The sequence below is a fragment of the Salarias fasciatus genome, chromosome 22, assembly GCF_902148845.1.
Source record: "Salarias fasciatus chromosome 22, fSalaFa1.1, whole genome shotgun sequence".
NCBI lineage: Eukaryota > Metazoa > Chordata > Actinopteri > Blenniiformes > Blenniidae > Salarias > Salarias fasciatus.
In genome coordinates, this window is record NC_043765.1 from 21,312,750 (window position 1) to 21,340,183 (window position 27,434).

The following is a 27,434-nucleotide window of genomic DNA, read 5'->3' on the forward strand; positions in this document are numbered from 1 at the left end:
CCAGGAACATAGTCTAAAGACAAAAAAAGGAAGAAAAAAAAAGAAAAAGATCTTGAGTCCCGCCCCCTCCCAATATACAATATACACCGTCCCTCCCGTCTCACAGAATATAAGAAAATATGACCGTCACGATACATTTCATGTTAACTATTGTTTTCCATAGTTTTCTTAAAACTGTTAAATTGCCATCGAGCCCTTAATTTTTTTTTAATCGTTTTATTTTTTAAAAAGGTATATTTCCATGAAATCTGGCAAGAGTGCGAGCACACGGTAAGTGCGTGCGTGCGTGCGCGCGCACACACACACTCGCACGCAAGGCAGTCGGAGAGCACGGCTGTGTAATAAGGCGTTACAGTTGGAGCCGGTGTGCCCCCCCCTTTCCCTGCCCCCCCTCGCCTGATTTAGTTAAGCTGGTGAATCATGTTTACTTCAAAAAAGAGGGGCGAAGCCGACTGCCTCACGAGAAAATAAAACTATTGACAAGACACTTCTTGACTGACAAAAGCGCACACGTAACCTTCCTCCTGCTCCCTTTAAAAACCGACACACCACAAGTGTGTTGGAGTTCTATTTTGTTTTGTTTTGTTTTGTGTGTTTTTACTCTAAAAAAAACACACACACACACACACACCACAGGCCTCCTCTGCTTTCTAAGTGAGTTACTACAGTATAAGAGAAAAAAAACAAAAAAGATAATAGACTTTTTAAACGCGCTTTTTTTTCCCCCAGACTGCATCATCCAATACTGTGTTAGTGTGTTTTCATTTATAGATACATTACACAGAGCTTCACAATATCCATGGTACCAAAAGTGCAGTTCACCGCCCTCTCTCTCATTCCCATTCTCTCTCTTAAGAGCAGCAGCAGCAGCATGTCACCTCTCTCTCTCTCTCTCGTGCTCCTGGCGCAGATCCTCTCTCATCCCTCACATCATTTCATTGCAGCTAGGCCCCACTAGGGGGAACAATTTGTCAGCTTTCACGTCCCCCGGCTGACTGAAATGAAACGCTGTCCCTCCCTCCCCCCCATTCAGTACCACTTGTTTCATTTCTCTTGCTCGCCAGTGGGATTCACCTCCCCATGTTTGTCATGTTCGATGCATTTAAGTGCATGGGTGATTTCTCCTATGTTTGTTTTGTTTAGTTACAAAAAAGAAGAAGAAGAAGAAGAAGAAGAAGAGGTTTGCATGGATACGACTCAAATAAGCCGGAAGTCTGGATCAGCTCTCTCTGTCTGATCCTCGAGAACGCTGGAGAAGCTGAAACAGCCATGAAGTCAGCGCTTCCAAACCCCCGCTGCCCTCTCACATTTGAGACGACGGTCTTGGAAGAGGTAAAACTGGAAGGGGCCTCCAGGGATGCATTGTGGTCCCTAATAGCTGGATAGCCAACAATGCTCATTTCCCTTTTCATTTTTTTTTTTGCTGTCTCTCCATTCTCTGCACCCCTTTGCTCACGGTGGTGACGGGCAGTGTGCTTGCCAGGCACGTACAAATGTTATTTTCTGCCCACAAAATCACCGAACGCGAGCGTCCGCCGCCGCAGCCGCCGCCCGGCGCCCTCCTCAAGGAGATAAGTGACATCTATGGCTGCAGAGAGAACGAGAGGGACAGAGAGGGATTTAGGAGCGTGCACACAGACAGGAAACAGCAGAGGTGTGTCTCTTTTATTTTATTTATGTGTTCGGCCTCCAAGCACTAAAAATATGACGGCGCTAACAGTCTCCCTTCTAGCACGGGTCTGGAAGATCTGCCCAGCAGACGTTTGATCAGAAAGGATGAAGGAAGACCAGGTCGTGGCTTAAAGCACCTTCCATCCACCTAAATGAAGGAAAAGGTTTAAAACTGATCGATGCCAATAAATGAATGTAATGTTGAGACTTCAATGTTAATGATTTTGTGCTTTGAGAAAACTGATCGTTCTGTTGCTCCAGATCTACTCCGGGTCCAGTCTCGTCGGCGTTTCAGAACCAGAGGACCACATAATGTTGAAGTGGTAAAGCAAAATATGTTTGTTGACAACACCCGATGTTTTAATTTAACAAGGGAAATAGATGACTTCGCGTTTTCCTGCTTGGCTGAAACTTGATGAAACACAAACAAAGTCAGAAACAGGCGACAAATCAGAGAGTCCGACTCCGACTTCTCAGAAGATATCCCCAAATGTAAAAATATACCAAAAAACACCAACGCCGATTTCGTTGCGGTAAGAGAGGCGGCCGTAGAGAGCAGTGAAGCGGCGGCGACAGCTAGCAGAGTAGCATTAGCGCCACTGCCCCGCGCTGTGAAGAGTCACGCTGGAAGCTGCAGAAACCGAGGACCCAGACGAGTTCCAGGCTTTCGCCAGCCTCAGGCTCGAGAGCAGCACTTCAGATCTTTAAGGTGATTTGTTGCATTTGTGGATGCGACAAAACCGAAAGAAGAAAATAACGAGCATCCAACGCGAGAGCGTTTGTTGAAAGAGTGCTATTTTTACATATCTACAGAGGAGGCGTGTCCGCCTCCACCAGGTTGGCATGCAGAGCATGAAGGCATAGTGCATTGAAAATGTCGACGCTTTCGCCAGTCAAGTCAGTCTTCGTAATTGATGTGCGTGTGCGTGTCGATGCGGTGCGTCACGGCGACCCTGGAGGGTCTGTCGACCTACCCCCCTGCTGTGTTCCCGCTCCCTCACCGTTCTTGCCGGGCGTTCTGTGCAGCAGGTCCAGGAGGATCTTGTTCAGCCGCTCCCTCTGGGCCTCCCTCCTGCCCAGGGCCGGGTGGTGCAGCGGCGACGAGGCCGAGGACGACGGCAGCTCCAGCATCTCCCCTATCCTCTCGGCCGGACCCTCGTCCAGCTCCTTGCGCTCCTCCGCCGCCTGACCGTCCTCCTCCTCCTCGTCCTCGTCTTCGTCCTCGTCGCCCTCCCTCTCTCCCTCCGTCCGCCGCGGTTTGGCCGAGAGAAGCTCGGGGTCATCTGGAGGCAGGTCCATGTCGTCCTCCGCCCCTCGTCCTTCGTCCATCTCCGGCGGGAAGTCTTCGCCCCGGTCGCAGGACGAGCCGTCGTCATCGCAGCCCCCGGCGTCTTTGGGCCGCTCGCTCTTCCAGGCCGACCGGCCGCCGTTCCTCTTGTAATTGTCCGGAACAAAATGAGGCTGTAAAACGGCAAAATGAGACTCAGCTTAACTAGATTCTTTTGGGGTTTTTTTTTTTTTGGGTTAACACTATTAAATGTGCAATAAATTGGAAGAAGTCAGTTTTAACGGCAGAGGAAAGTTCTGGCATGTCTCCCTAATTGAGGTTTTCTGGCACAGCTGTAAACTCATCTCATGTGGTGAAACGTATCAATCCGGCCCACTGCCGGAGCATTAACTGAGTGAAACAAACAAAAACATTCAGCGAAAAATTAAATTCTGAGCAGGAAATTGCATTGCCTGAAGCTCAGCCATTATCTCTGTGTGTCTGCATAAGAAATATTTTTTTTTGATTAGGCCTACTTCACCAAACTAACCCAAAAATCACAACACGCTAACAGCAGTGTTCCAATTAAAACTCAGGAATCTGGATGTGGTTTCCTGCAGATAACAATATTCACAATGTTCTTCTCATTTGCTCCTAATTTGCCAGATCTTCACCTGCGACTGTGCGCCAGGCGGTCTGAGCACAGCGAGCAAAACACGGTGCGCGGCCAACATTTGCCCCTGGGCGGTAATATTACCCACACTCTTAAAATAACTCCCAGTGTTTATAAATCAGTAACAGATCCCGCCTCTATCAGAGGACCCGCCGGCGCCGCTCTCACCGAGAAGTCTCTTTTGGGGGCGAGCCGCTTGGGGAAGTGGTTGAAGGCGTATGGCTTGGTGCAAACCGGGTAGCGGTTGCGGTGGATCTTGTAGAACAGGTGAGCCGACTTGTCCAGGCGGTAGTCGCAGATGTAAACGTCCTGCTCCTTCACACCTTTGGGCCGCCCTGCGGGGACGAACACGCCTCATCAGAAAAATGTAAAAAAAAAAAAAAAAAAAAAAAACGTATTTTGCCGTTGAAACGTTCAGGTTTGCTTCCTCACCCTTGCAGTAAGTGTAGAGATCCAGGACGCAGCAGGGTCCCACCACCGCCTCCAGGGGATGATCTCGTACAGCGGCATGCGGAACAACTCGTTCTGGTAGAAACGCCGCGAAGGAGAGTGATGCGTCTCATGAGGACGGAAGTAGTGATGACCGAAGGCGAACCGCTCTCCCCTTCAGCGATCACAGGGGGAGAAAAAAAAAAAAAAAATTAAAAAAAAGCTGCTGGTTTAAAAAAACAAAGCGATGCGCTCCGATGAAAACAGACTGTTCACAATCGATAAGCTTACTTTTCGTTCTTCCACAGTTTTTCGATCCGGAAGATGTCGAGCTTGTCTCGGTTGACGTGAGACAGCAGGCGGTACGACTGTCGGACAGGCTGGCCCTCAGGTGAGCGTCTGCTGTCTCTCATCAGGTACACACAGTCACCTGCAACGCAGCAAACACTCACAGGTCACCTGTCTGCAGCGATACACTTTGCTTGAAACGGACTGCTTCGCTGTCACCGTGTAACATGTAACTTATCTTCCAATTCTTTTAAATTAGTAAAGATCATTGCATTTTCCATCATCTTATGCGTCACTGTCTCTCTCACTTTTTTTTCTTTATACATTTGTCAACTAACTTTCAGTTCGTTTCAAGCCACAGTGCCAGTAAAAAGTTTATTCAAACCGTCTCGCTCAATGACTCATGAGGACTGCCCCAGGTTTTAACGAAAGACAGTTTTATCTGAGTGTTTGATGGTTTTTGAGTCTGCACTCGAGGATATACTGATACAGATCTTCTGGTTTGACAGACCGACATGTCAAAGTGATGACTGATGGGATTTTTTTTCTTCACTCGGTTGACTTGTCCTTGTCATAACATTGAATGTTTCATAACTAAAATAATAACCATGACGACATTCAGTGTTAACCTCATTTCTGCTTCACAAAACTGATGGGTCTCACAAATTAATAAGGCAAGAAATTCCAATAATGAAGTCTTATAAACGCTTTGTTCACTGCAAAAACATCTGCAGTACCTTGGTGCAATAGCAGGTCATCTCTGAGGAGGCAGATGTAGTAGATGGAGCCAGCCTGAGCGTAGCTGGGCTGAGGTAACATGGGGACTTCCTGTAACGACGACAACAACGCATTAAAGCGAGATCGGCGGAGCGCGGCAACGATATAGGCCACGAAGCGACGGTAACAAACTGGGAAATGACCGGCTGAGGGGCGAGACTCACCCTGTCCACAGGCCGAGGGTCGCACTGCTCGCACAGATAGTGCTCCACCTCCGTCTCCAGCCGCATGCAGTCGAAGTGCTGCCACACCTGTGACCACAAAAAACGAATGCTGAGTCGCACAAATGTGGGAAAATTAAACTTTCCGGCTGTTTCTGACTGATTCTCCAATGAAACTCCAAACTAAATGCGTTCGCTTCCGAATTTAAACTGCATCGTATTTGTTTCTGTCCTTGTTTCTATTGTCTAAAAATAACAGGCAATAAACACAAAGGACTGCCTGCAGTCTCCTAGGAAATCTCCTTGACGGAGTACTTTTCAGACTGGCGATTCCTCCGGAGAGCTGCACTCAGTGGAAACAGGTGTGACCTGTGAGCCGTTTCTGCCTGAGCCGCTCGGTTTTCCTCCTCACCATGCACTTCTCGCACTGGATCATCAGGCCTTCGTCCTTATACATTCCACATATGCAGCGGATGACGTCGTCGTCCTTGTCGTGAGAGCCCGCCCCTCCTCCCCCTCCTCCCCCGTGGTGGTGGTGGTGGTGGCCGTGGTCGCGCTCCAGCGAGTCCGAGCTGTCGGCTTCGCTGGCGGTCTCGCCGACGATCTCATCGATCTGGACGGCGGCTTCGTGGCGGGCGCTGTAGTAGGCTTTCCTCAGCCGGCACACGTCCCGGCCCACCGACGACTTCCTGCCGTAATATTTCTGTTGGGGAAAAACGAGACGGTCGCAAACGCAGCTGAGTGATTTCTTTCGCTGAAAGTGATATTCTTTAAGTGACATAACCGTAATGAATGTCAGGCCGATGGTGCGTTATGAGGACAGGACCCCACAAACAGAGTAAAGGGATGATCTAAATCCAGCGTGACACCAGAGTGCGCATTCGACCTCAGAATTACACACTCATCATTCGGTGACTCACTTCAGGCTTCGAGTTAATCTGCCTGAAGGTCTAGGGGCAATTTCCTGTCGGCCAAAGGTCATCCACACAGAAAAGCACATTCAAAACTGTCATTCCAGCTGCCAAGATCCCCTAAACAAGGCCACACCCTCATAGCTCCCGATGTAAAAATAATTGACAACCCTGTCAGGCTTTTTTTCCCCACTCTGTCAAACAAGTATTAAAAAAAAAAAAAGGCTTCAGGGTGAAAAGGGGTGTCACTAATTTACACGTCCACTTCAAACTTCTCAGACTGGAAGAGTAAGCTACCCTGAGAGCGCTCAAGTGGTACTTGTTAAAATACTAAGCCACACAGATGTAAATCAAAAGGGCCCGCAATGGGAGAGAGGAGGATTAAGTAGCAACCCCGATTGAATACGAGGGTCGGCGTGTCGGTAATACACAGTAACAGCTTAAATAATCGTTTTGATTAGGTGCCTTTGTGCTGAGAGAGCTTTAAGAATCCAGGATCACCCTCAAGAGACACAAAGTGATACTGTCACCAGTGCTGGATTAGCAGCAGCAGCAGCACTCAGGTTGTCAGTATATTGGACTTTGACTTGACTTGAATGAAACACATTCAGGGTTTTTTTTTTTTTAACCAAATACCAGTTTTCAGATCAATATGGCAAATTTCACATAAGTTAATAGAATAGAATTTGCAAGTCCTGATGTAATGCTGCGGTAGCCAAAACCCATCCAAGCTATGTACTAACAAGACTCTGGTAACAGAATTAATGTTATACTACATGTGAAGAAAACATCCAGCAATATTTTGATGAATTACAATAAGTCAAATCTAACATCTATTAGTCCTGCTATCTTTAATCTTCAAAGAAAATCCACATCCAACTCAGGGTCCCAGGAACGGAGGTAATACCTGCTAACTATGGACGAAAAAAAGACAAACACTGCACGGGTCACCAGTCCATCACAGGCAAACACAAACACATTCGCACTTTATGGCAATTCACAGTTATCAATTAGCCTCAGATGCACGTTTTTGGACTGTGGGATAAAACTCAGGAACCTACAAAAAAAGCCCATCCATGCACATGAAAACTCCATAAAGAACTGTAAAAATCCTGTAACTCAAACTGGGGACATTCTGACTTTGAGGAGAGAGTTCTACAACAAACCACCGTGCAGCTAAATCACCAGTCTCTTTTCCACCGGCAACAAAGTGGCAGTACTGTCATCTATACACGGCTTTTTCGTCACAAAAACAGTTAATACAGAATGTCAAGTAGACGCTCAGAGGACTGCCACACGCAGCGAACGGGAAAACCAAAAGCTGAAATGTGAAACATTAAAGAATGTAACTCCTAGAGCTGCAATCAGAGCAGTGGCTTTAGCTCTACTGGACAAGTCCCAAAGTAATTCAAGATTCAATCCAAAATCTATAAAGACTGTGTTAAACACTGGGATTATAGCAGACTCAAAAACTCACTGAACCATGAAATTATTTGGTTGTTGCTTCTTTATACTGAGTTACTTAGTAGTTATTTCAATACAGATAAAGGAAGGTTGATCAAGCTTCCACTCCACAGTTTCACAGCTTCCATGGAACCAACAGTAAAGGTTGCAACTGTTCATTTTTGAAATACTTCCACCAGCAACAAATGTGCATGAATCGCAGCAGTCAAGGAGACAGCGGCCTACCTCAGCATTGCGAAACACCTTGAGCATGTCCGTGTCAAAAGCTTCAACAGTCTTATAATGGCCGGTGAGGATTTGCTTCTCGATGGTGCTCAGGTCCAGAGGATCAGACACTTTCTCATAATACTGGCTGTTCCTGATGGCACACAAAGACAACAGGATTATTCTCACAAGAACAAAAAACAAAAAAAAAAAGGAAAAACACAAACTGAAAAACATATTACATCTGATTAAGTGAAATAAATATTCCATCCAAGAGTCTTGGGCACCAAATCACTGATTATGACAGCTTTTGTATCACGCAGCCAAGGAAGAGAAGTAAGTTGTTATTGTTTTGACATCAACTGATTACCATCAATACTGGACAAGAATCAACACAGACGGTCACGGCTCGAATGTGCGACAAAAGATAAAACTGTTACACTGTGTGGGTGCTGCACACTGATGGAACTGATAAAAGTACAACTGCTGTCTGGGAAGCAGTAAAATCATTCTGAATGGACAAGTCGACACGCGGGTTTCTGCATTCTTACCTCTTCCTGGACGGGAGGTTCAAAAGCGGAGCAGCAAGCGTCTGGCCGGCCGAGTCTGCGGAGACACAAAAGAAAATTATAACACAGGAAACAGTCTGTATGCGCAGATCGCAGATCAGTTAAAATAGGACGTTCACTGTTCACACACACAACACACAACACACAACACACTGACCCTTATAGCTGGTGATCATGTCACAGATCTCCTTGAAGATATGAGCCAGGCGAGCGGTGCGTGTGACCTCCGTGTTTTCCTCGGCAGCGGCGAGTCGCCGCGTGCGTACCGACCGCGACGTCTGCAGAGCTGAGAACTGCGTCAGGAACACGTCTGGAAGAGGAAGGACACAGCCGCTTTAATGCTCCGGCACGTTTACACCGATTCCCCTGATAATGAAGCAGAAAGTAATCCCGGTGGTCAGCGTCTCCCGTTCTTCACCTGACTTGATGTTGCCGTCGTCGCGGATGACGCCTCCCCAGCGGGTGTACATGGAGAGGCCGCCGGGGTCCCGCTCTCTCTCGCCCTCTCTCTTCAGCAGCTCCTGCTTCTCCCTCATCTTCTCCCAGTTCCTCAGGAGAAACACTCTGTGCCGCAGCACGAAGTTTCTGGTGGTTGAAGGAGAGACGATGTGTCAGAGTGTCGACATCAACTCGCACCTGAAGCTCGATGCGTCTCTCGCTATTGATCGCTTGACGTGTCAGTGTATAATGGAACAACAGAAAAAAAGTAAAACAATTCAATTCAGTTCAGTGATATGTTAGCTATGTAGAATCCAAAGCATTTGAAAGAAGAAATGCAGTGAAAAAAATAAAATCTTGCAAATCAGTCTCAGCTGTGCTTCATTCCCATCTTTTCTGTAGACATGTGTGTTTACCTCTCTCTATTGGACATGGGCTTCATTAGATGAGGGTAAAACTTGTTGCTGTCACTTGATTCTTCCTCCTGAAATGAAGAAAACAGCAGCATTAGAACATTTTTCAAAGTTTTCAAAAAAAAGTGCTGAAAATTTAAACTTGACGAACCGTGGAGAAGCCCCACACACAAGGCATTTTAGGTCAAAAGATTTGAGCCCAATCCAAAATCACCTTCTTGAAGGTATTCTCGGTTACTCTTTTAGAAACCTCGTGGCCCACTATGAGTACCTCTGAGACAAAGAGGCATTTGTGTCCTACATAGTAACTGCACCTGGCTTTTAGCAAGACAAAACCAGACGTGGACACATCTTTCACTATTCAGACAACAATTTAGACAGTTAAAAGGTTTAGGCACTTAAATGTTTATAGCTGTCACTAATCACTACAAGGTGAAGCTGTTAAACTAGCGAGTAAAGACCACTGTTACTTTAAATTTACCGCACAAGCTTTTCTTTTGGTCACTTATGAGTAAGGAGAGTAAACCTGAGTGTTTCTATGTGGATTAAACACTCACCCGCTTTTTGAGCTGGTGCTTGGACTTCCTCTTCTCCTTTAATCGACCCAGCCTCCGGCTCCCCCCTGTCTTCGGGGGCAAGCCATTTATACGCTGGCTCTTCCCTCCGATGATGCCCCGGCAGCTCTCCGAACCACACTTGCACACTTGCTGCAGAGTTGTGGAGAAACGATGTAAAAAAGAATAAAGGGAGGACAAGAGTAAAAGAGTAAGATATCAGTAAGACACTTTGATAAAAATGAGGCAATATGCATCTAAGATAACTATGTACCTGCTCCTCTGTATTGAAAGAATGGAAGTTGTAGTCGTAGGTGAGCTCAGTGCCACTGGTGATGTCCTTAAGAGCAAAGAGACCGATCCTGTAGACTCCGTTCACCGACCTGCAGAACAAATGTCGAAAAAAACGAAACCAACCGCATAAATATTGCACTTCAAGGTTGAAGAAACCAAAATATTCAGAATGAATATTCCAAAAGACATCAATCTGTCTACAAAGTCTGCAGAGAAGCATGGTGGCCGTAGCTCCATTCATTCAACGCTATGGTGTTCAAGACAATAGCATTAAACGTTTCTCAACACGCAGCAAAAACTGGAAAAGGACTAGTGTGGCAAAAGCTCAACGTGCCCTTTTTTCCCTCCCTTCCTCTCCAAATGAAACAGCGCCAGCTTTTCACCATTCTTCTCAGAATAAAGCGCACTATTCTGTTTGCCAGCCACTTGATAATTTATTCCTTCTATAGGGGTAAAAAGCTAGTTCAGCACATTGTCTTCAGGCACTACAGTTGTATCTAAGACCCGGCTGCATGTAATCTCTCTTCTGTGACAAGATGAATGACTCGTCAGGCTTTGTGCTGAAAATCCTCCATCCTTGTGGAGTCTTTTATTTCTGCCCGGCCACTCTACATTACAAGCACACATAAACAGCGGACCAGTGCCCTAGATTAAACACTGGCCTGTGCTGAAGGACAGAGGGTACAGAGTGGTAAGTAAACTCCTGCAGGTCGCTTGTTCCTCAACACCAGTGACACATCTTGCAGATTCGCAGCAAAAACTTAAGCTTCGCGAACAGCGAGAACTAAGTAGGTTTCAGTTCGGAGAGTCGGGAACAGGGAGCTCCGCTCAGCCGGGTCTCCAATTGCTGTGGATTTAGTCTTGCTGTGAGAACAAACCCTCAGGAAACAAGTGAATTGTTTTGGCAGGGTGCAGGGACTTTAAACCATTAAGGTCTCTGAAAGCTGGCAGAGAAGGAGTGGGGTGATCTCATCAGATTACCACCACACGACCACATTAATAAGGCTGGGGTTTCAAGGTAGAGCCTTCTCACTTACAGCGAAGCGCACCTGCTACACGTGCCTCTTTTATGGCTCTCGTGTTAGCCACACAAACAAGGGCAACAAATATTGTCTAAAATACACTGTGACTACTTATAAAAGACTTTGAATGTAGTTTTTAAAAAGTGCATCTTGAGGAGGCTTTAAAAACATTTATATAACTTCTTACGTTTTACAATTCACAGTTCTAAGCAAGACTTTTTCTGTCAAGTTTAATCTCTACGCTTAGTATCTCTTTCTAGCATTCTCCCTGTTTAATTGCCTCTCACAGAAGGAATATAAAATCCGCGGTTCACCCAAATCATCAGGCACAAACAGATACCAATTACGCTAAACTATTTAGGTAATAGGTTTATCTATTTTCCAGTTTGTTAACCTTAATCGAGGGCAGCATTTAACAAAGAAAACGCTGAATTAACACACGGGAATGCTTTCCAATTACCCTTCCTGACACATCCACAAAATGACTTCTTTAATACCATGCATCCTCTGTGACGAATGCAAGCATCTCGAACCCTAAGACCGTAGCAACTGAGACTTATACATTATCAACAATGAAAGCTAAGACAGCACACCATTATTCTTATCAAAGCTAATTAACTCATGTGCAAGGCTTGACTCAAACACACATCAGAAACAAATTGTGGCAACCGTTCAAGCTTAATCTTTGAAAAGTTCAGCCTAATCTGGCTGCTGGTAAATGCTCAAGCCTGCCACAGGAGCATTAGTATGGAAGTGGTATGATGGCGAACGTAGTACCCACCATTTCTGCATCTCACAGTTGGGATCGCAGCTGTGGTTTATGAAGCGCGCCTCATTGCCCATCCGATAGCTGTCAATCACCATGCCGCTATCGAGGTTTAGACAGTAGTGGCCACTGTGGGAGAAGTACTGCTCCATCATACGGCTCCTAAAAACATGCAGAGGGAGGCTCATCAAATACTGATTAAACAATGAGACAAACAAAATGAAAATAAATAAATAAATAAATAAATCATCCGACATCTGTGCAGGGTAACGGGGCTGACCATCTCACCTGAACTCCTGCTCGCTGACCACCTCTCCCAGGTACTCGATGATGAACTGCCCAGAGCGGAGAGTCTCCTTGGTGCGGATGCCCCAACCCTTCCCTTCGGCACGGAATCGCTCCAGACACTGAACCCACTCGTGCCTCTGGATATGCTGGTTGTCACACTGATCCCCACATGGGCATGTGCTCGGCGAGCACTCGGCGAAGCTCATCCTGTGGTCAAGGAGACAATGAGAAACGAGGCCAAGGCTTCTTATATACTGACAGTATGTTTCCAATCCTCTTCGTGATAGTATACCTGAAGAGACATATGGAGTTTGTAATAGCATGCTCTCTTTAAAGGCCTCTTTACCTGTTCAGGCAGTCATCCAGGCAGCCTTTTTCACCAGAACTCTCAGGAAGTCTACAGTTGCATGTAGTTGTTTCATAACCAGAGAGAGGCTTCACGTCCACATACACATCTGTAATACCAAGAAGTCATTAGCATTTGGCATTTTAAGTTCTTTACGCGTTCACAAAGTGCAACCTGTAGCAGGTATCTTTAATGTTTTGCCAACTAAAGCTGATGGAAGCTAGGTCTCATAGATAAATATGAAGTGGGATTGTATTCAGTAAACAGACTAAGTCTACAGTTTGACTGGATTATTAAAACAAACAAACAAAGGGAGATACTCACTTGATCGGATCTTTTTATAAAGGGGGACATCAGGCCTCTTGTAAAGCTTGAAAAGCAGAAAGGTACACAGAGATAAGTGCTCATACAACTCTTAATTGAACTTCTAACTATTCAAATTATACACTGGTTTTTCATCTAAGCATAAAAACCACCTAACAAACACTGTTCATGAAGATTGATCACCTGATCGTGTTTCCACAACCACAAGATGTCATAAGGCAACTGGAAATCAATGCGCTTCTGCCTCAGGTACTTCCCTGGAAAAGAAAATGGCAGGAAATTTGGAGAGATTATCAAACTGAAATTGAAAAGACTATTTCCAGAAGGAAGGACGGAGGGTTCTTTATGTTAGAGATGAAAATACAGGTCTGCGAAAAATAAGGGTTGTGCTCTTAGACACAGGACCTCAGATTAAACTACAGAAACTCTGAACTTTGGGGAGGCCAAAGTAAATTATTACACAATCTATGAATATGCTTTGGATATTGAAAAATACCTCAACAAGAAAAATCTGACATGTAATTCAGAGAAAGACTCACCAACATGGATAGGAGCAGGAAACAATCCATATTCATGTTCCCCAGGTATGTACTCCAGCTTCTCTTTCTTTAGCTGCAGAAGCTGAGTGCGAGGGCTGTGGAGGAGGAAGACAAAGAAATGTGAAGGCGGCGCACTCGTAGTGCACGGAGTGGGGGGGGGGGCAACAAAAAACTGGTGTGTTGGAATCGGAAATAGACATCAGCTGGGATTTCTCCGGAACTCACTCTTCAGTCTTGTACACGTCTGAGTAAAGCCCCGCTTTCTGGAACTTCTTCTTCGGGGGCCGGGCTGGTCTCTTCTCCCGCTGGGGGGGTATGGGCATGGGTGGAGCTTGCTCACCAGGGACGGTGCTCGGGCGCTCCGGGGAGCAGGGGCCGTCTGGCTTGCTTTCCATTGAGCTGAAAATAAAACCATGATTTTGCATTTAGTAACCGGACTTAACAAATATTTCTAGACATGCCAGAACTAAATCTTGCGCCAGAGCAGAAACCTTCTGCTGTGGATGTTCATATGAAGCAGTGTGTTCATACTCTTGCTTACCCATGAAAGTGCTGGAGCTCATCTTGGTTGAGCCAAAGTCTTCCAGTCCCACTTTTTGACCGAGCCACCAGGTTGCCGAGGGTTTCCTCTCTGTCGGGCAGTTGTTCTTCGTGCTCATGTACCTCTCTGTCCTCTTCCTCCTCGTCCTCATTCCCATCTCTTTCCCAGTGCTTCCTCTTCTGACCTTTTTTACTCTGACCCTGGACTACTGACTCAATAGCATCGTTCACAGTGTCCCCCTCCCGGCCCTTTCCCCCTGCTTGCCGTTCTCCTCTGTCTCTGTGCCGGGCCGGATTCAGCTCAGCCACAGGGGGTGGAGACGGCGGCGGTGAAGGTAAAGGGTGTTTCCTGGGACGTCCGGGGCCCCTCTTCTTGACCACGTTGTTTCCCGTACGAGCCTGTCGCTGCAGCTTCTTTGCCCGCAGGATTTTGTTGACGTGGTGCAGGCTGTGCTTGGACGGCTGTGTCCGATGGGAGTGGTGAGGCAGGGAGGCGTCCAGGCTACAGTCCTGAGAGGGAGAGAGGCAGGAAGAGGAGGAAGCTAACCCGTGGGAGTGAAACAGTGAGGACTGGTGATGGTGTTGATGCCGGTGGTGTAGTGATCCTTCAGGCTCCTCAGAGGGAGAGAGAGCAACTCCTCTTGTGTGAATACCTGATGATCCTGAAAAGGGAAACCACAAATTATTTTGGACGCCAACACTACAAATCATGGTAATGATTGGCCCTGAGAAATTACTTTTGGACTCAGATGTCAGCCCTCAGAAAACTGCATGATGCAATATTCAGCATATTATTCCCCTCTGCTTGTCCTTAGTATTCCCATACAGTTTATCAGATTTCTTTATTACTCACATATTTCAAACCACTGCCCTGTGATGTACTGCTGGACTGACCAGGTCTTCCACTGCCTCATATGAGATAAAGCAGTATAGAAGAGAGATTCGTATTTTATCCATTCTATCTGTTTTCATCATTCATTTTGTTTTCCCATGCTTTAGCAGGGAAACTTGCTGAACTTCTGGTACTGTCAGTGATGCTCCATATATTCTTTGGTGTTTTCATTAGCCTTGTAAGAACATTGTCATAACATCAGAGTTTATTCTTTAGTCATTTTAATAGGTATTACTTAAATTACTTTCTTCAACTGACAATTATTATTCCTAAACTCAACTTCGCGTTCCATTAAAAAAAAAAAAAAACTTTTTCATAGGTTTGTCATTTTTATAATAGTAGATTTGAATAGTAATGACAAAACTACACAGTCAGCACATTGTAACACTTCGTCAATGTGTAAAGTTCTCACACAGATGAAATTCTGCTAAACTGTTACTGAGTGAGTCATTAAAACACACGGTGCAAGTTATGCACAAGACATCAGTTAGAACATTATGCCTGTGCTGCACTACCTGTAATGGTAGTTTAACATGGTCATTATGTGCCAACACATTTGTCCAGGATCTGTGACATTAGAGACCTCTACTGAGATGTCAAAGAACGAGACAAGATCTATAAGGAATGACTCCCTAAATTATATTTTATTTAACCTCTGTCCCATCCCAATGTGTTATTCCGATGGTTTGACAGTTTATTTTGTAAAAGTTATAGAATCTTCACATTTGATTCAAACTGACCTATTCACACCTGCTTTTTGATCATTGACCTCCCAGACACATTTTTCCCTTCACATCAGCCTCTGCCAATACCTCTCTGCCAGCGCATGTTCATTTACTTCTGTGATTACTTGCTTGTTTTGCATGTGTGCGACCACTCCCCACTCTTGGCCTCCCCTGCCGTTGCGGTGCTGTCTGTGACCGCTGATTGACCCCACGTCCTGAGCTCTAATCCAGGATTAGCCTGGCTTGGTTTGAACTGCACCATGCCGCCCTGACTGGGACCTTTCAGCTTGTCATCTTACTCACAGTCATGCATACAAACATGAGGTCATACTCACAAACACTGGCCCGGCAATTGCTCAAACACAGACACGAGCGTCCCAGTTGCTGAGACGTTCAAACTCAAAGTGACGAAGCCAAATCACTGCAGAGGTGCTGTGTTTTGCATCAGCAACATGAATTCAGCCCAGGTGCTGTGGGTACTGATGGATAGGACGAGGCCTCACATTGTGGGCTTTTGAGGGAAAAGTCTACTAAATATAGCGCGCTAACAAAATACTCCACCCCTTGCGTAAGATGAGCTCTCACAGAAATGCTGTATCAACTGCGGCCAATTGTGGCCATACTCCTCACTCACAGAGGAGCACACTTTAAGTAATTACGTTTGCCTTTTTTTCTTGCCAAGCCGGTAACCACTAGTAAGAGCTACCAAATGTCAGCGTATTCACAGGGGTTGTCAAAGACTCTTTGAAGGGGGGGGGGGGGGGGGGGGGGGGGGGGGGGGGGGGGCTTTTTTTCATTTTGAACTAAAATAAGTGGCTGCTTTCATTTCATGCTTTATTTTTACAGATGGGATGCAGCTGAGGACACAGAGACAGAATTGATCATTTTTCTGTTTGCTACAACTAAGATATAGATGGTTCCAGTAGTAAACCAGACTAACTTTGAGCACACATTTAAGGAATTTCAGAAAACGCACATGCTTCAGTGTGCAGAGACCAAGCAAAAATTGAAAGCCTACTTTATGCCCCATGTGGAAATGTTTGAAAGGGTTATTGGCCAAAAAAAAACACAACCCGGGAATAAGAGCAGGATGTAATTGATTGCACTGAGACACTTTAACCACAGCCATGCCAAGCTGTAAAGCTTATCAGACAATCACCAATAATAAAAATGCATACACACAGTGGCAATGGCATCTGACTATTTTTGGAAAATTAATTTAGTGCACAACTGACTCTGGTAACTCTTAACAACATCACATTGGATTTAGGTCAAAGACTTTGCGTGGTGAACAGCTCATCAAAGTCACAAGCACCATGAATAATTATGGGAAGAAAGAACAAGCCAAACGATTAATCGTAAATAGCTCTGAACCACTCTTCTTACTGTAGTGTTTTGTTTTAAACAAATTTACTCAACACTGCAGGATTTTTGGTAGACAAATTATTAATAGAACTGCTTTTACCGCCTTATTTAATCAAATTAAGACTTACCTAATTCTCTCCTTTCTGCTGATGTTGAGCGGTCTTTCCTCATCGGCCGGTCCAAGTGGGAAAAGCCGGAGCTCTCCGCAAGTACCTCAGTCTTTTTACTCCTGACGCCCTTCAGTGAAGTGCGAGTGAGAGCGGAGGCAAATAGATTTGTAAGGTTTGGAGAATCATGGGCTCCTACATCCTCTGTGGGGGTGAGGGGCTCGTCATCATCACTGTCTGAGCAGCCTGCTGGGTCTTCTGCTCGCCCATCTGAGAAGGAAACCTGGCCGGATGCCAAATGACTCCGTGAAAGCTTCGAGTAGTCTGCATCAGAGTTGCCCATCCTGAACCAAGACTCAACTGGGTGGTGGCCTTTTGAGTTGCTACTCAGAGCAAGCCTGGAAGGTCCTAAACAGGACATGGAGCCCTCTTTGCGCTTGTACCTTTCTGCTGAGGAAGATGAGGAAGAAGAAGGGGAGTTGGCAGTGTTAGCAGCTGCTTGTTTGCTGGCACTGGAGCTGGGAGTATCTCGCCCAAAGCGACATCGCTGTAAAGACTCTGCCATTCCCATACTGCTGACTCGCTCCCCTTTACCCGACGCTCCACTGTCTGAAATCCCTGCACTAGCTCGGCTCCCTGATCCACTTCTTGCTGGTTCCTCCCTGTCCTCCTCTGCACAGCGTTCTCTGTGTTTGTGTCTGTGTTTGTGTTTGTGATGCCAATTGAAGGAAAGCTCAGAAGACATTGGTGGGAACAGAACAGGAGACCGTCCTCCTCCCAAATACTCCTGGCGAAGTAGTTTGTGTTTTTTCTTGTGAAATTTGGAGGGGTTCAGCAGGAGATGTGAAGGGTGATGATGGTGCATGTAAGATGCGGGGGGAGGTGGAGGGAAAGATGGTGAGTGGTGAGAGTGGTGGGATGGGGCTGCATGGGGTGACTGATGGTGTGGGTGGGGATACAAAGCGCTTGTTGGTGGGTAACCTCTGTAATAGCTCAACCCCAGGGGCCCTGACGAGTAAGGAACACTGTAAGAAGGGTGGTAAAAGCCTCCACTGGAGAGTGGAAATCCAAGCCCAGGTACAAAGGGAACCTCTGACATGGACTCCCTCAGTTTGGGAGGTCTTCCCCTTTTCTTCTTCATGTCTGGCTTTCGAACATAGTGCAAAGGATCACAGGAGTATGCAGGATGGGAGTAGAAGCTGCCAAAATTAACCCTGAATATTGTAGGTAGGAGGTCTCTGTGAACATAGTGATGTGGAGGAGGACCAGTTGTGCCTCCCATTCCTCCAGCAACTCTGCTCCCCACCCCTGGCACCCTGCTTGGACCCGGCGCCATGCCTATTCCACTGCTGAGTCGGTGCCCTGTCGTGCGATGAGCTATCCGTATTTCACTTAATCTCACAACAATCTCATCCAGCTCTGCAAGAAAGTCCGGGTCAAGCCGCCGAGAACGCAACTGCAAATATTTCTTCTTGCGTTTTCTCTTCTGTCTTTTAAGCTTGTCATAGCCAGGACATCCATGGCTACGACGTTTACATTTGTGCTTATGTTTCTCCTTGTGTCCCATTAGGGAGGAGGCAGGAGCTGCAGGGTGAGATCTTCGGGGATCAGGAGATGACCTTGTCCCATGAGGTGATGGAGAGGGTGAGGGATGTTCCATAAGCACAGCGGAGTGTCGACGTCTTCCTCTGGAATTGAGACCCATCCCTGGACCCATTGCTGAACCCATGACTCCTGGCATTAGTAGTCCACTGCCCATCCCAGGTGGCATCCCAATTCCACCCAAACTACCCGCCCCTCCAGCTTTCTCACCGCGATCAGAGGTGCTGTTATTGTCAGTTCCTATACCACTGTCACTGGGCACCGTCTCCTCACTGTGTGACTCACTAACTGGTGACGGCGTGGCTTCTTTTAGCTCACTGAGGGGAGCAGGGGAGGTGGGATGAAGTGGTCTAGGAGGGGAAAGCTTATGATAATGGTAATGCTGCCTGTAATGATGGTGGTGGTGATGATATCCACGGCAAGACGACTTTTTCTGGGAAGCTGCAGCGGCCATAGATGACGAACTGAGGATCGGGTTGCGAGGATTAGGTGCTGAGAACGTTGGAGGAGGAAAAGAAAATGTATTGTGGCCGTGATGAGAGCTAGAATAATGAGAGTGACCTGAAAAGTGTACTGAGCCTGGTTCCACAAAGCTGGCATCACTGACTGGACTGTGGCCTCCACTGGACTGCGAAAGGGAGGGGGAAGGAAAGACCTCTGAAGAAGAGAGCTGGTGCTGATGCTGGGACTGTGACTGATGGTGATGAAGAGGGGATGTAGTGTTAGGTGACAGAAAGGGTTCTGGTGATGGTGTTGTAGCTGTGGGATGCGAGGCAGCTTTTGGTTTGCGGCCTCTCCTCTTACCCATGTATATTGTGCCTTTTTTACTGACATTGATTTGTGGCCCTAATTTCCCCCCAAAAGAAGCAGCCAGGGAGGACAGTGATTGAGTTGCAGATTCAACTACCCCACCAGTGGTGGTTTTAGGAGGGTCTTCTGTCCTTGGACCTAACAGGAATTGACTAAGAATACGTTTTCGTTTCACACTTTTCATTTTGTTGATCTTGCCAATAATAGTTTTCATTATAAGTTGCCCATTTCCTTTGTTGCGGAACCTTTTGTCTCCCATGTCCCCAGGTTCTGGAGCCAATGTTGGAGGCTGACCCTCCTGGGGTAATGTAGGAGGAAGGCGCTTGGGGCGTCCACGTTTTCTTGGCATTGGTTTTGGTGGGTTAAGGTCCACCTCTGGGTGAAGAACAGGTGGATCCTGCTCTTCTTTCGATTTCAACAATGATGAAAATACCTTGGAGGGGGCCAGCTTACTCGGGAGGTTACCACGGGCAGGAGCATCAAGTGTTGGCATTTTAGACTTTGGCCTTCCCCGTTTTTTCGGTTGGGTTGGGAACAAGTGTGACACTGGACTTTGTGGCACAGGATTTGGTCTGATTTTATTTGGGTTGGGTGGCCTGCCTACAGGTCTTTTAACTGGGGGTGAAAGTATTTCCAGGCTTGACGATAAAGGCATGATGGTTTTGCTCTCACTGAAGGGAATGTCAATTCCTGCCCTATGACTCTGAGTTTTGTTCATCATACGGGACCAGCGAGGTTTCCTTCCCCTGCGTTTTTTAAGGGGTTTGTTGTCCTGTTCTGCAGGAGAATCTATGGATGAATCGGGAGAATCATCTCTCAGAGGTGTTTGTGAGCCATCGTCATCATCATCTGGATCTGGAGAAGGTGCCCTTTGTCTCACAGATTCAGGGGAACTGCTAGCTCGACTAGGTCGACTGCTGTCCTGGTGGGGACTCCGCTTACTTGGACTAGAACTTTTACCCCTTTCAACTCGCAGTGACTGATTATTTATCCCCTTCTCTTTCCCCTCTGGTTTTCCCAGTCCTGTTAAAGGAGGGCACTTGGTTAAATCTCTAGGGCTGTCCCTGCCCTGCTCCCTCTCACCCACACTGCTTTCTTCTGCAAGGTTAGGGGACTCCCGAGCATGATGTCCTTGTGAGGGAACTGGAGAGCCCAGGTGACTCACTGCGCTGACTGTCCGCTGCTCGTTCAAGGTGGAGGAGGATGAAGTAGGACAAGATGGAGTACTTGTATGGGGAAGGCAATGAGCAGGACGTAACTGTGATTTTGAAATGCTACTGTTGCTGTTGTCGTTGTTGCTGTCCTTTGACATAGCTGACAAGCGGCTATTGCCAAAGGTGAATGCTGGACTGCTGCTTCGACTACTGTTGTTGCTGCTGCTGCTGATGTTGTTGGTACCACTACTGCTACTAGCTTTTCCATCCCCATCAAAGTCCTCCTTCCTCAATGGTGTCAAGGCGGGCAAATTTTCCGTCATGCTGTCTTTGTTCCTGGAACCGTAGGGCCGACCAGGTGGTCTGGACACAGGAGGTGGTGGTGAAAGGTGAACCATTCTTGAGTATGTGTTCCTATTGGCCATGGCCCTGTCTCGTTGTTTAGCCGTAGGAGCCATAAAGCCTGAGCTTGGGAGAGGAGGAGTGGTATCAATTTTTGCAGGTTTTGCTGGTTTAGGAGTTTTAGATGGTGGGCAGGTGGCTATAAGTTGAGCTAATTTCTCAGTGACTGTGGGCGCACCCCAACTTTGAACACTCTTGTCCTTATCTTTCTGACTTTCTGTGCTGTAGGTGTATTGAGGAGGCTTAACACCCTCAAAAGTAGGTTCCTTTGATGCAGGTAGTGGTGGAGAAGGTGAAGATGTCCGTGGGTTGGGCTGTGGAGTGGGGGTTTTCTTTCCAGTAGAATGAGTTTTGCTGTCGGGTGGGGGACGGTGAAGGTTAAGCGGTCTGTCAGATGTTGTGGTAGCTGCTTTTGAGTCTGACTTTGAATCAGACTTGCAGTCCATCTTTGGTGGACCCTGTAAAAACAAAGGAAAACATTTCAATTAAGTTACAACTAATAAGTGACATTTTCAACATTAAACTTAACAATTTCCTGATTGAAAGTTTTGACTGAGAAATACTACATACACTAGTCATTTGAGTCATTGCGATAAGAAAATTTCACAATTCTTGTGACCAACAGACATGCACACACGAAACACAATTTTATGGTCAAAACAACAAAATTTAAATTTTAAGCACTTGTGTTTTTTCTCTGAGGCACAGGAGAGTCTTAACTTTCAACAAATATTGAATATGCAACCTTACTGTTCTCAGTTTTGAATATTTCTACCCATTTCTAACACAAGGAATTGTTCAGAATTTGGTTAGTTTTTCTCAATCAGACGTCGATATATTCTAAAGAATTACATTTCAAATGCGTTCAACCTACTAACTTGAAATTACCAGAACATTCATGATGCCACTTTTAAACCCAAAACTGTCAAATTAATTACATTAATCAATATTTGGTTGATTTTGTTATACAGTTTTCCAATTTTCACCTCATTGATAAAATTTTAAGTCAAATGCTGCTTCATGGACAAGCCTGCGGGGGGAAGTTACATGCAACTCAATCACAATTATCAGGGTCAGATTGGGGACAGAGAGGCAGAGTTAGAGAGAGAGAGAGGGGTCATGCAGGGATGGGGGTGGAGAGGGCCAAGCCAGGCAGTGAAAGAGGATGGACAACGCAGAGGAAAAGAGATTGAAAGGGGCGGTGCGAGGTGAATAGAGGCAGTCAAACACAAAGAAAACTAAAGGACAATTTATGCACTTCTCTTTATTTGTGCAATAACATGGGGATTACTGGCATAGCTTTGCTGTCGACCAAAGCCTCACAATTGACTAGGAGGAAGTAGGGTAAACACACACAAGTATAAAAGTTAAAAAAAATAAATAAGGAAAGTGAGAATTTACTGGTTTTCAATACTGAATTATCACTTTTTGGTAAGTGCCAATTCATTTTTGCATCAGCTGACAGAACATAACAGCTGTTCTTCCTTTCTTCCTTACCCTCTTTGCTGGAGCACTCCCATTCACTTGGGAGGGTGACAGGTTGGCAGAGGGAGAAGCAGACGGAGGTGGCGTAGGAGCTTTAGTAGAAGGGGCCGATGAAGATGATGAAGCAGGTGGTTTGTTTACACTGGGGCTCTTTTCCCTCTCTTTTTCCCTGCCTTGTGAAGGGCTCTGGTTCTGACTGCCCGGCCCATCACCTGTCGTCCCAGCACGGTTCCCACGTGCACCGCCTCCTCCACGATTTGTGTGCCGCACAGTGGCTCTGAAGGCTGGTCGGCAGACATAGTTCTCCAAGATCTTTGGCGGCTTCTTCATCCGCTTTGCCTGGAGGCCAATTTTAAGTTTGACATTGCCCTCAGACAGACTGCTCTCTTTGATGGAAAAATGAGACTGGTCGCCACCAGCAGCGCCTGGCCCCCCAGCACCGGCACCTCCCGCACCAGCAGAGACGGTCGCAGCTCCCTCCTTCTCTCTGTCCCTCTTCTTGTCCTCTTCCTCTTCTTTCTTTCCACCCCCTCCCTCCTTCTCTCGCTCACCTGTGCTAGCACCAGAGAGAAGAGGAGGAGGAGTTGCAGTTCTCCCCTGACTTTTCTGATCCATCAGAACTTCACAGTGTGTGCGAGTTTACTGGGGAGTGGATGGCGTGGAAAGCAGGTAGAGCTTTTGTCCAGGGGATGGGCGAGGGATGAAGGTGGGGGGTGGGGGGTGGGAAAGGGAAAGGGGAGGGGGAGTAAAGGTGAAAGTGAAGCTCTCCTTGTTTTGAAGTGGCTTCGTTCCCTTCCTTGGCTGTCCAGCCCCCTCTTTCCGTCCTTCAACTGTGGGACAGAGGCAGATATAAAGAGGAGAAAAAAGGGAAAGGAAGGTGAAGAGGAGAAAAAAAATCCACATTAGTCACTGAAGTAGAACATAAACCAAACAGAGACAGTTTTAAACAGTGCCCTACAACTGATAAGTGTAAAATGTCTCACAATGAATGATGGTGGAAAGCAGATGGAGGGCAACAATTTTTATCATCTATTTGCTTGGAGAGTGTCCTTCCTCCTGTCTGGGTGACTTTTTATGTGCTCGTCCTCAGTGCCTCCAACAATCTGTGACCTATTTACACAGCAAAAGCTCCTCTACCTGAGAAATATAACCTTAGGCACAGGGACTCCAAATTGTCCAGCTGCAATTTACAAAGCCCCCGTGGTCCAGAGTCAATAGTTAATCCCACAACAGTGCCACATCCTTCCAAGTGTTACAGCGTAAGATACCGAACGAGCAATCTCTTAAACACCCTCATTAGCTGCAGCGAAAACAGTCGTCTTTGACAGTGGCAAACTGCTCACACCCGACATCAGGACAGCAACGGTAGAGAGCAGAACGCTTGTTAATTGTGCTCCTTAGAGGACATCCCAATTCAATGAAGTTGTCTAGAGCTCCCTGTGGTCACTGAGTGATTTAATGCCGATTCGCCCCCAAGCAGGTGCTTTCTCCGGGTGAAGTCATTTGGAGGCAATTCAGAACTGTGACCTCAGCACATTGGGTCCTCTGGGACTAGACAGAGGATCCGGCCGCCTTTCCCAGCCTCTGCCAGCAGCAACTGAGGGTGAGTGATAGAGCGTCAATGTGCCGGCGGTTTCTCTTCGCCCTACATTAGTGAAAAGCACTAAAGGAGCTCCTTAATGGAGCGTCAGGAAAGTCATGCAAGTCGTCACATTGGCAAAGCTACATAATGAGAGAAAAAAAAGGAGTCAGCACAACATGCAGTCGTGCACCATGTTTGTTTTGGATTATGATTGTGGAAAACAGTAGTAGAGATTCTTTCTTTTTTTTTTTGTTGAACCACACAGTAAACACATTTTTAGAGTCTCGGCTTGTAGTAGTTCCCTCACGCCCTCCTTTCTGTTTACATCAATTACTCACTCCACTTTGCCTCAAAACTTCAGACTCCCCCCCCCGTTACACATACCAAACTCAAATCACACCTCCCACTTTTCTTCAACACTCCATCAATTTCTGTGCTCCTGCCCCATTTTTTCATAAAGCCTTTCCATCCTCTTCCTCCTTATTTCGCAAACTTGGAGAGCACTGGTTACAGCACACAAACTAAAGTCACTGTGTTCCTACTTTAATCAAAAACACATTTCACCCATCACCCACCCCACCAGCTCTATTCCCCGTGTCCTTCTTCCACATGGTGACAAATGCTCCCCTCAATCTTTTATACCAAACGCTCGCGGTGATGTGAGCTGCTTCCGTTGCCTGATGGCAGCTGTGCCACGAAATAAGCCGCTGGAGTGTCTAACTTTGTGAGAGGCTACTGACACAAGCTCCTCGAAGTCAAAACAATTATCTCACCTAAACATTTACAGTACCTTTCCCTCTTGTTGACAGTGGAACGACACTCACAATTACTTTTTTAAAACATATTTTAGGACTATGCATTATATCTGTATGCTTTTGTATTCACTGTTCCACACATTCATAATATATCCACAGTCAAACAGCAAAACGACCAAATGACAAAAGTATTAGTCATGCATTATCATTGTTAACCATTACTTTCAGTACAACTACCAGAGGGTAAAGGGGTACAAGAATGGTAATGAGGATATAAAAAACATGTATCAATAATCAATATCAGACTAGCAACCTAAGAAACAGCAGAGCAGGGAGGAACGTAGTAAACAACTTCCCTCGCTCCCTCCCATTTCTTTCCTCCCCTTACTACCTCCCTCCTTTCACTCCCTCCTCACTTTTGCACACGTTGTTCATAACTGCTGATTTCCCTTTGGCCATAGCAATAGTATCCAACCCACCCACCCACCCCCAACATCATTCACATGAGGGCTGGCGTCTGCCCCAAGAGCTCCCTGTCATTTCCAGGGCTTTTACTCCATCGGTATGAGGGCAGAGCTGTGATCAGGCGGGAGAGAGAGGGGGGGTGAAGAAGGGGAGCAGCCAAATTCCTTTACTACTTACTACCAGTGGTTTACATCGTCTAACAGAGGAAAGGTTGTGTAACTGTGGTAAATCGCGCCTTCAAATGAAAGAAGCGGTCATAATGTTTAACCCCCGAAGAACACAAAAATTGCCACCAAGGCAGCAACAGAGCAGAACAGATTGGCAGGTGTCAGTCTGGTCTGCGCCAGCCACACATCCGCTGCTGCAGCTCAGGGAAGTTCACCACCAATTCCACACACGGTGCATGAAATGTGCATGCACTATTTTATTTTAAATTCATCGTGCCTGTCATGCAAAAAAAAAAAAAAAAAAAAAAAAAATGCGGTTGACCAAGCCGAATAAAGCTATCTGTTTTCAGTTTCATGTACAGTCAACACTCTCTCAAGGGAATAACTCATGAGTCTGCAAAGCTATCACGTTGATTTTCGGTGCAGCTAATCATATGCATTATTTACTCATTCTTGTACTAACGGTCTTGATCTAAAGGAAACCCAGCCCCAGTGGCGTGTCCCTGCAGTTTGTCAAAGTACTCTTGGGATGAATGCACACCGCGAAGAGACCTGATTAATGAAACATGCTTAAAGACCATTCCAAACAGCTCCATAAAACATGATCGACTGAACAGGATCCCCTCGTTCACTCTCCACTTACTGTCAAAAACATCACCAAAGCCCTCGCATCCACTCACCTCTGAAATTGTCCAGAAACGGCGTTCACATCATTTGGCTCTGTGTTGTCTTCGTGTGCATCAACGTGGAGGCCTCATAGTTAATTATTGACAAAATTATCTCCCAACAGCTGAAATAGCAAAACCAAAACACGATCAGATTCGCGCACCCATCATGTGCTGATTGTCAGATATGAATCTGAAGCACGCACCACGTCAAGTGCCGCTGCCAAATAGGTTATAATAAGGAGGGCAAACATTTCTTTAGCAAACAAAAAAAAAATCAATGCACACAGCTGGGGCGCATAGAAATGCTGTTAACCTTGGCAGCTCCGTAATAACACAAAGTTGCAACGGTGGAGCCAGTAAAGCATCTCATGTGCAAAAAAATATATACATACATAATAACCCCCGTAATAGTTGCACGAGCAGCAGTCAAAGCGGTAAAGTAATGCAAGCAGCACTGCAGCTCGCCGCTTATTATAACCCATGCATTACGAAAGGTTTGCAGATTTTATGAAAGATTTTAGAACCAGCTCGGAGCTAACATCCATCCGATAATAAGACAGCCCCCGTGCTACATTCTGTATCAATGGCACTGCACAAGCAGCTAACTAGCCATCTATCAGCAGCTTGTTTCGGGGCGATTTGGGCTAATAAATACGCCCTGCACGGCTTTAACGTGTACAGCAGTCCAACAGCAAACGGCCGTAGCCTTCGTATAATCTGACTAAAAGCAGTGAATGTGTCACAACCCCGGGGACAAGTGATGTACATAATCTTGCATCTCCGTCACATTCTCGCAGGCACTCGTGTTACTACATTTCAGCTACGGCGGCTAGCGCTGCACTTTAGCCGAGCGAGCTAAAGCAAATCTCGGGAAATACAATCACAACGCGCCGCTTCGAAGAGGACACACAATTCAAGTCGAGCAGGGAAAACACACCCGAAAATACGGCGACTTGTAATCCAGCGGTGGGAAATAACAGATGCAGGCGCCGTGTAGGTTATTAAAAAAAAAAAAAAAAAAAAACACTAACTGTCAACAAAATGGCGGCTGCGTTGAATCAACAGAGACCCGAAATGGATCTCCTTCTATTTCTTCCTCCTCGGTGCTAAAATCCTCCTTCTCCTCGGGGCGACTGGTATCCGTAATATCTCCCGAGACGCTGCGAAATCCGCTCCGACACGCCGTTAGCTGGGCCTGGATGTGTCAGCGCGGGCCTCTCTCGTTAATCGGGCCTCCATGTCTGCTCAGCCCGTATCGCTACTGTGTCAGTACAACACGGGCATTCTCGGTCCCACAGAGGAGGGAGGGGGGAGAGG

At 46.4% G+C, this 27,434-nt stretch overlaps 1 protein-coding gene across 1 annotated transcript; it reads right to left on the bottom strand.

Annotated features, from left to right (window-relative positions):
• Positions 1-240: 240 nt before the first annotated feature.
• Positions 241-27,408, bottom strand: ash1l (ash1 (absent, small, or homeotic)-like (Drosophila)). Its single transcript, XM_030082221.1, is given in 28 exon segments — positions 241-1,588; positions 2,673-3,132; positions 3,780-3,946; positions 4,044-4,103; positions 4,106-4,215; positions 4,332-4,470; positions 5,066-5,156; positions 5,270-5,356; positions 5,679-5,969; positions 7,867-7,999; positions 8,397-8,451; positions 8,572-8,724; positions 8,833-8,999; positions 9,269-9,336; positions 9,823-9,972; positions 10,094-10,202; positions 11,917-12,063; positions 12,190-12,396; positions 12,536-12,644; positions 12,860-12,905; positions 13,043-13,116; positions 13,399-13,493; positions 13,624-13,797; positions 13,940-14,600; positions 17,049-21,453; positions 22,493-23,310; positions 26,130-26,239; positions 27,055-27,408. Coding segments are annotated over 26 exon segments (8,853 nt in total). The 5' UTR covers positions 23,096-23,310; positions 26,130-26,239; positions 27,055-27,408; the 3' UTR covers positions 241-1,496.
• Positions 27,409-27,434: the final 26 nt, after the last annotated feature.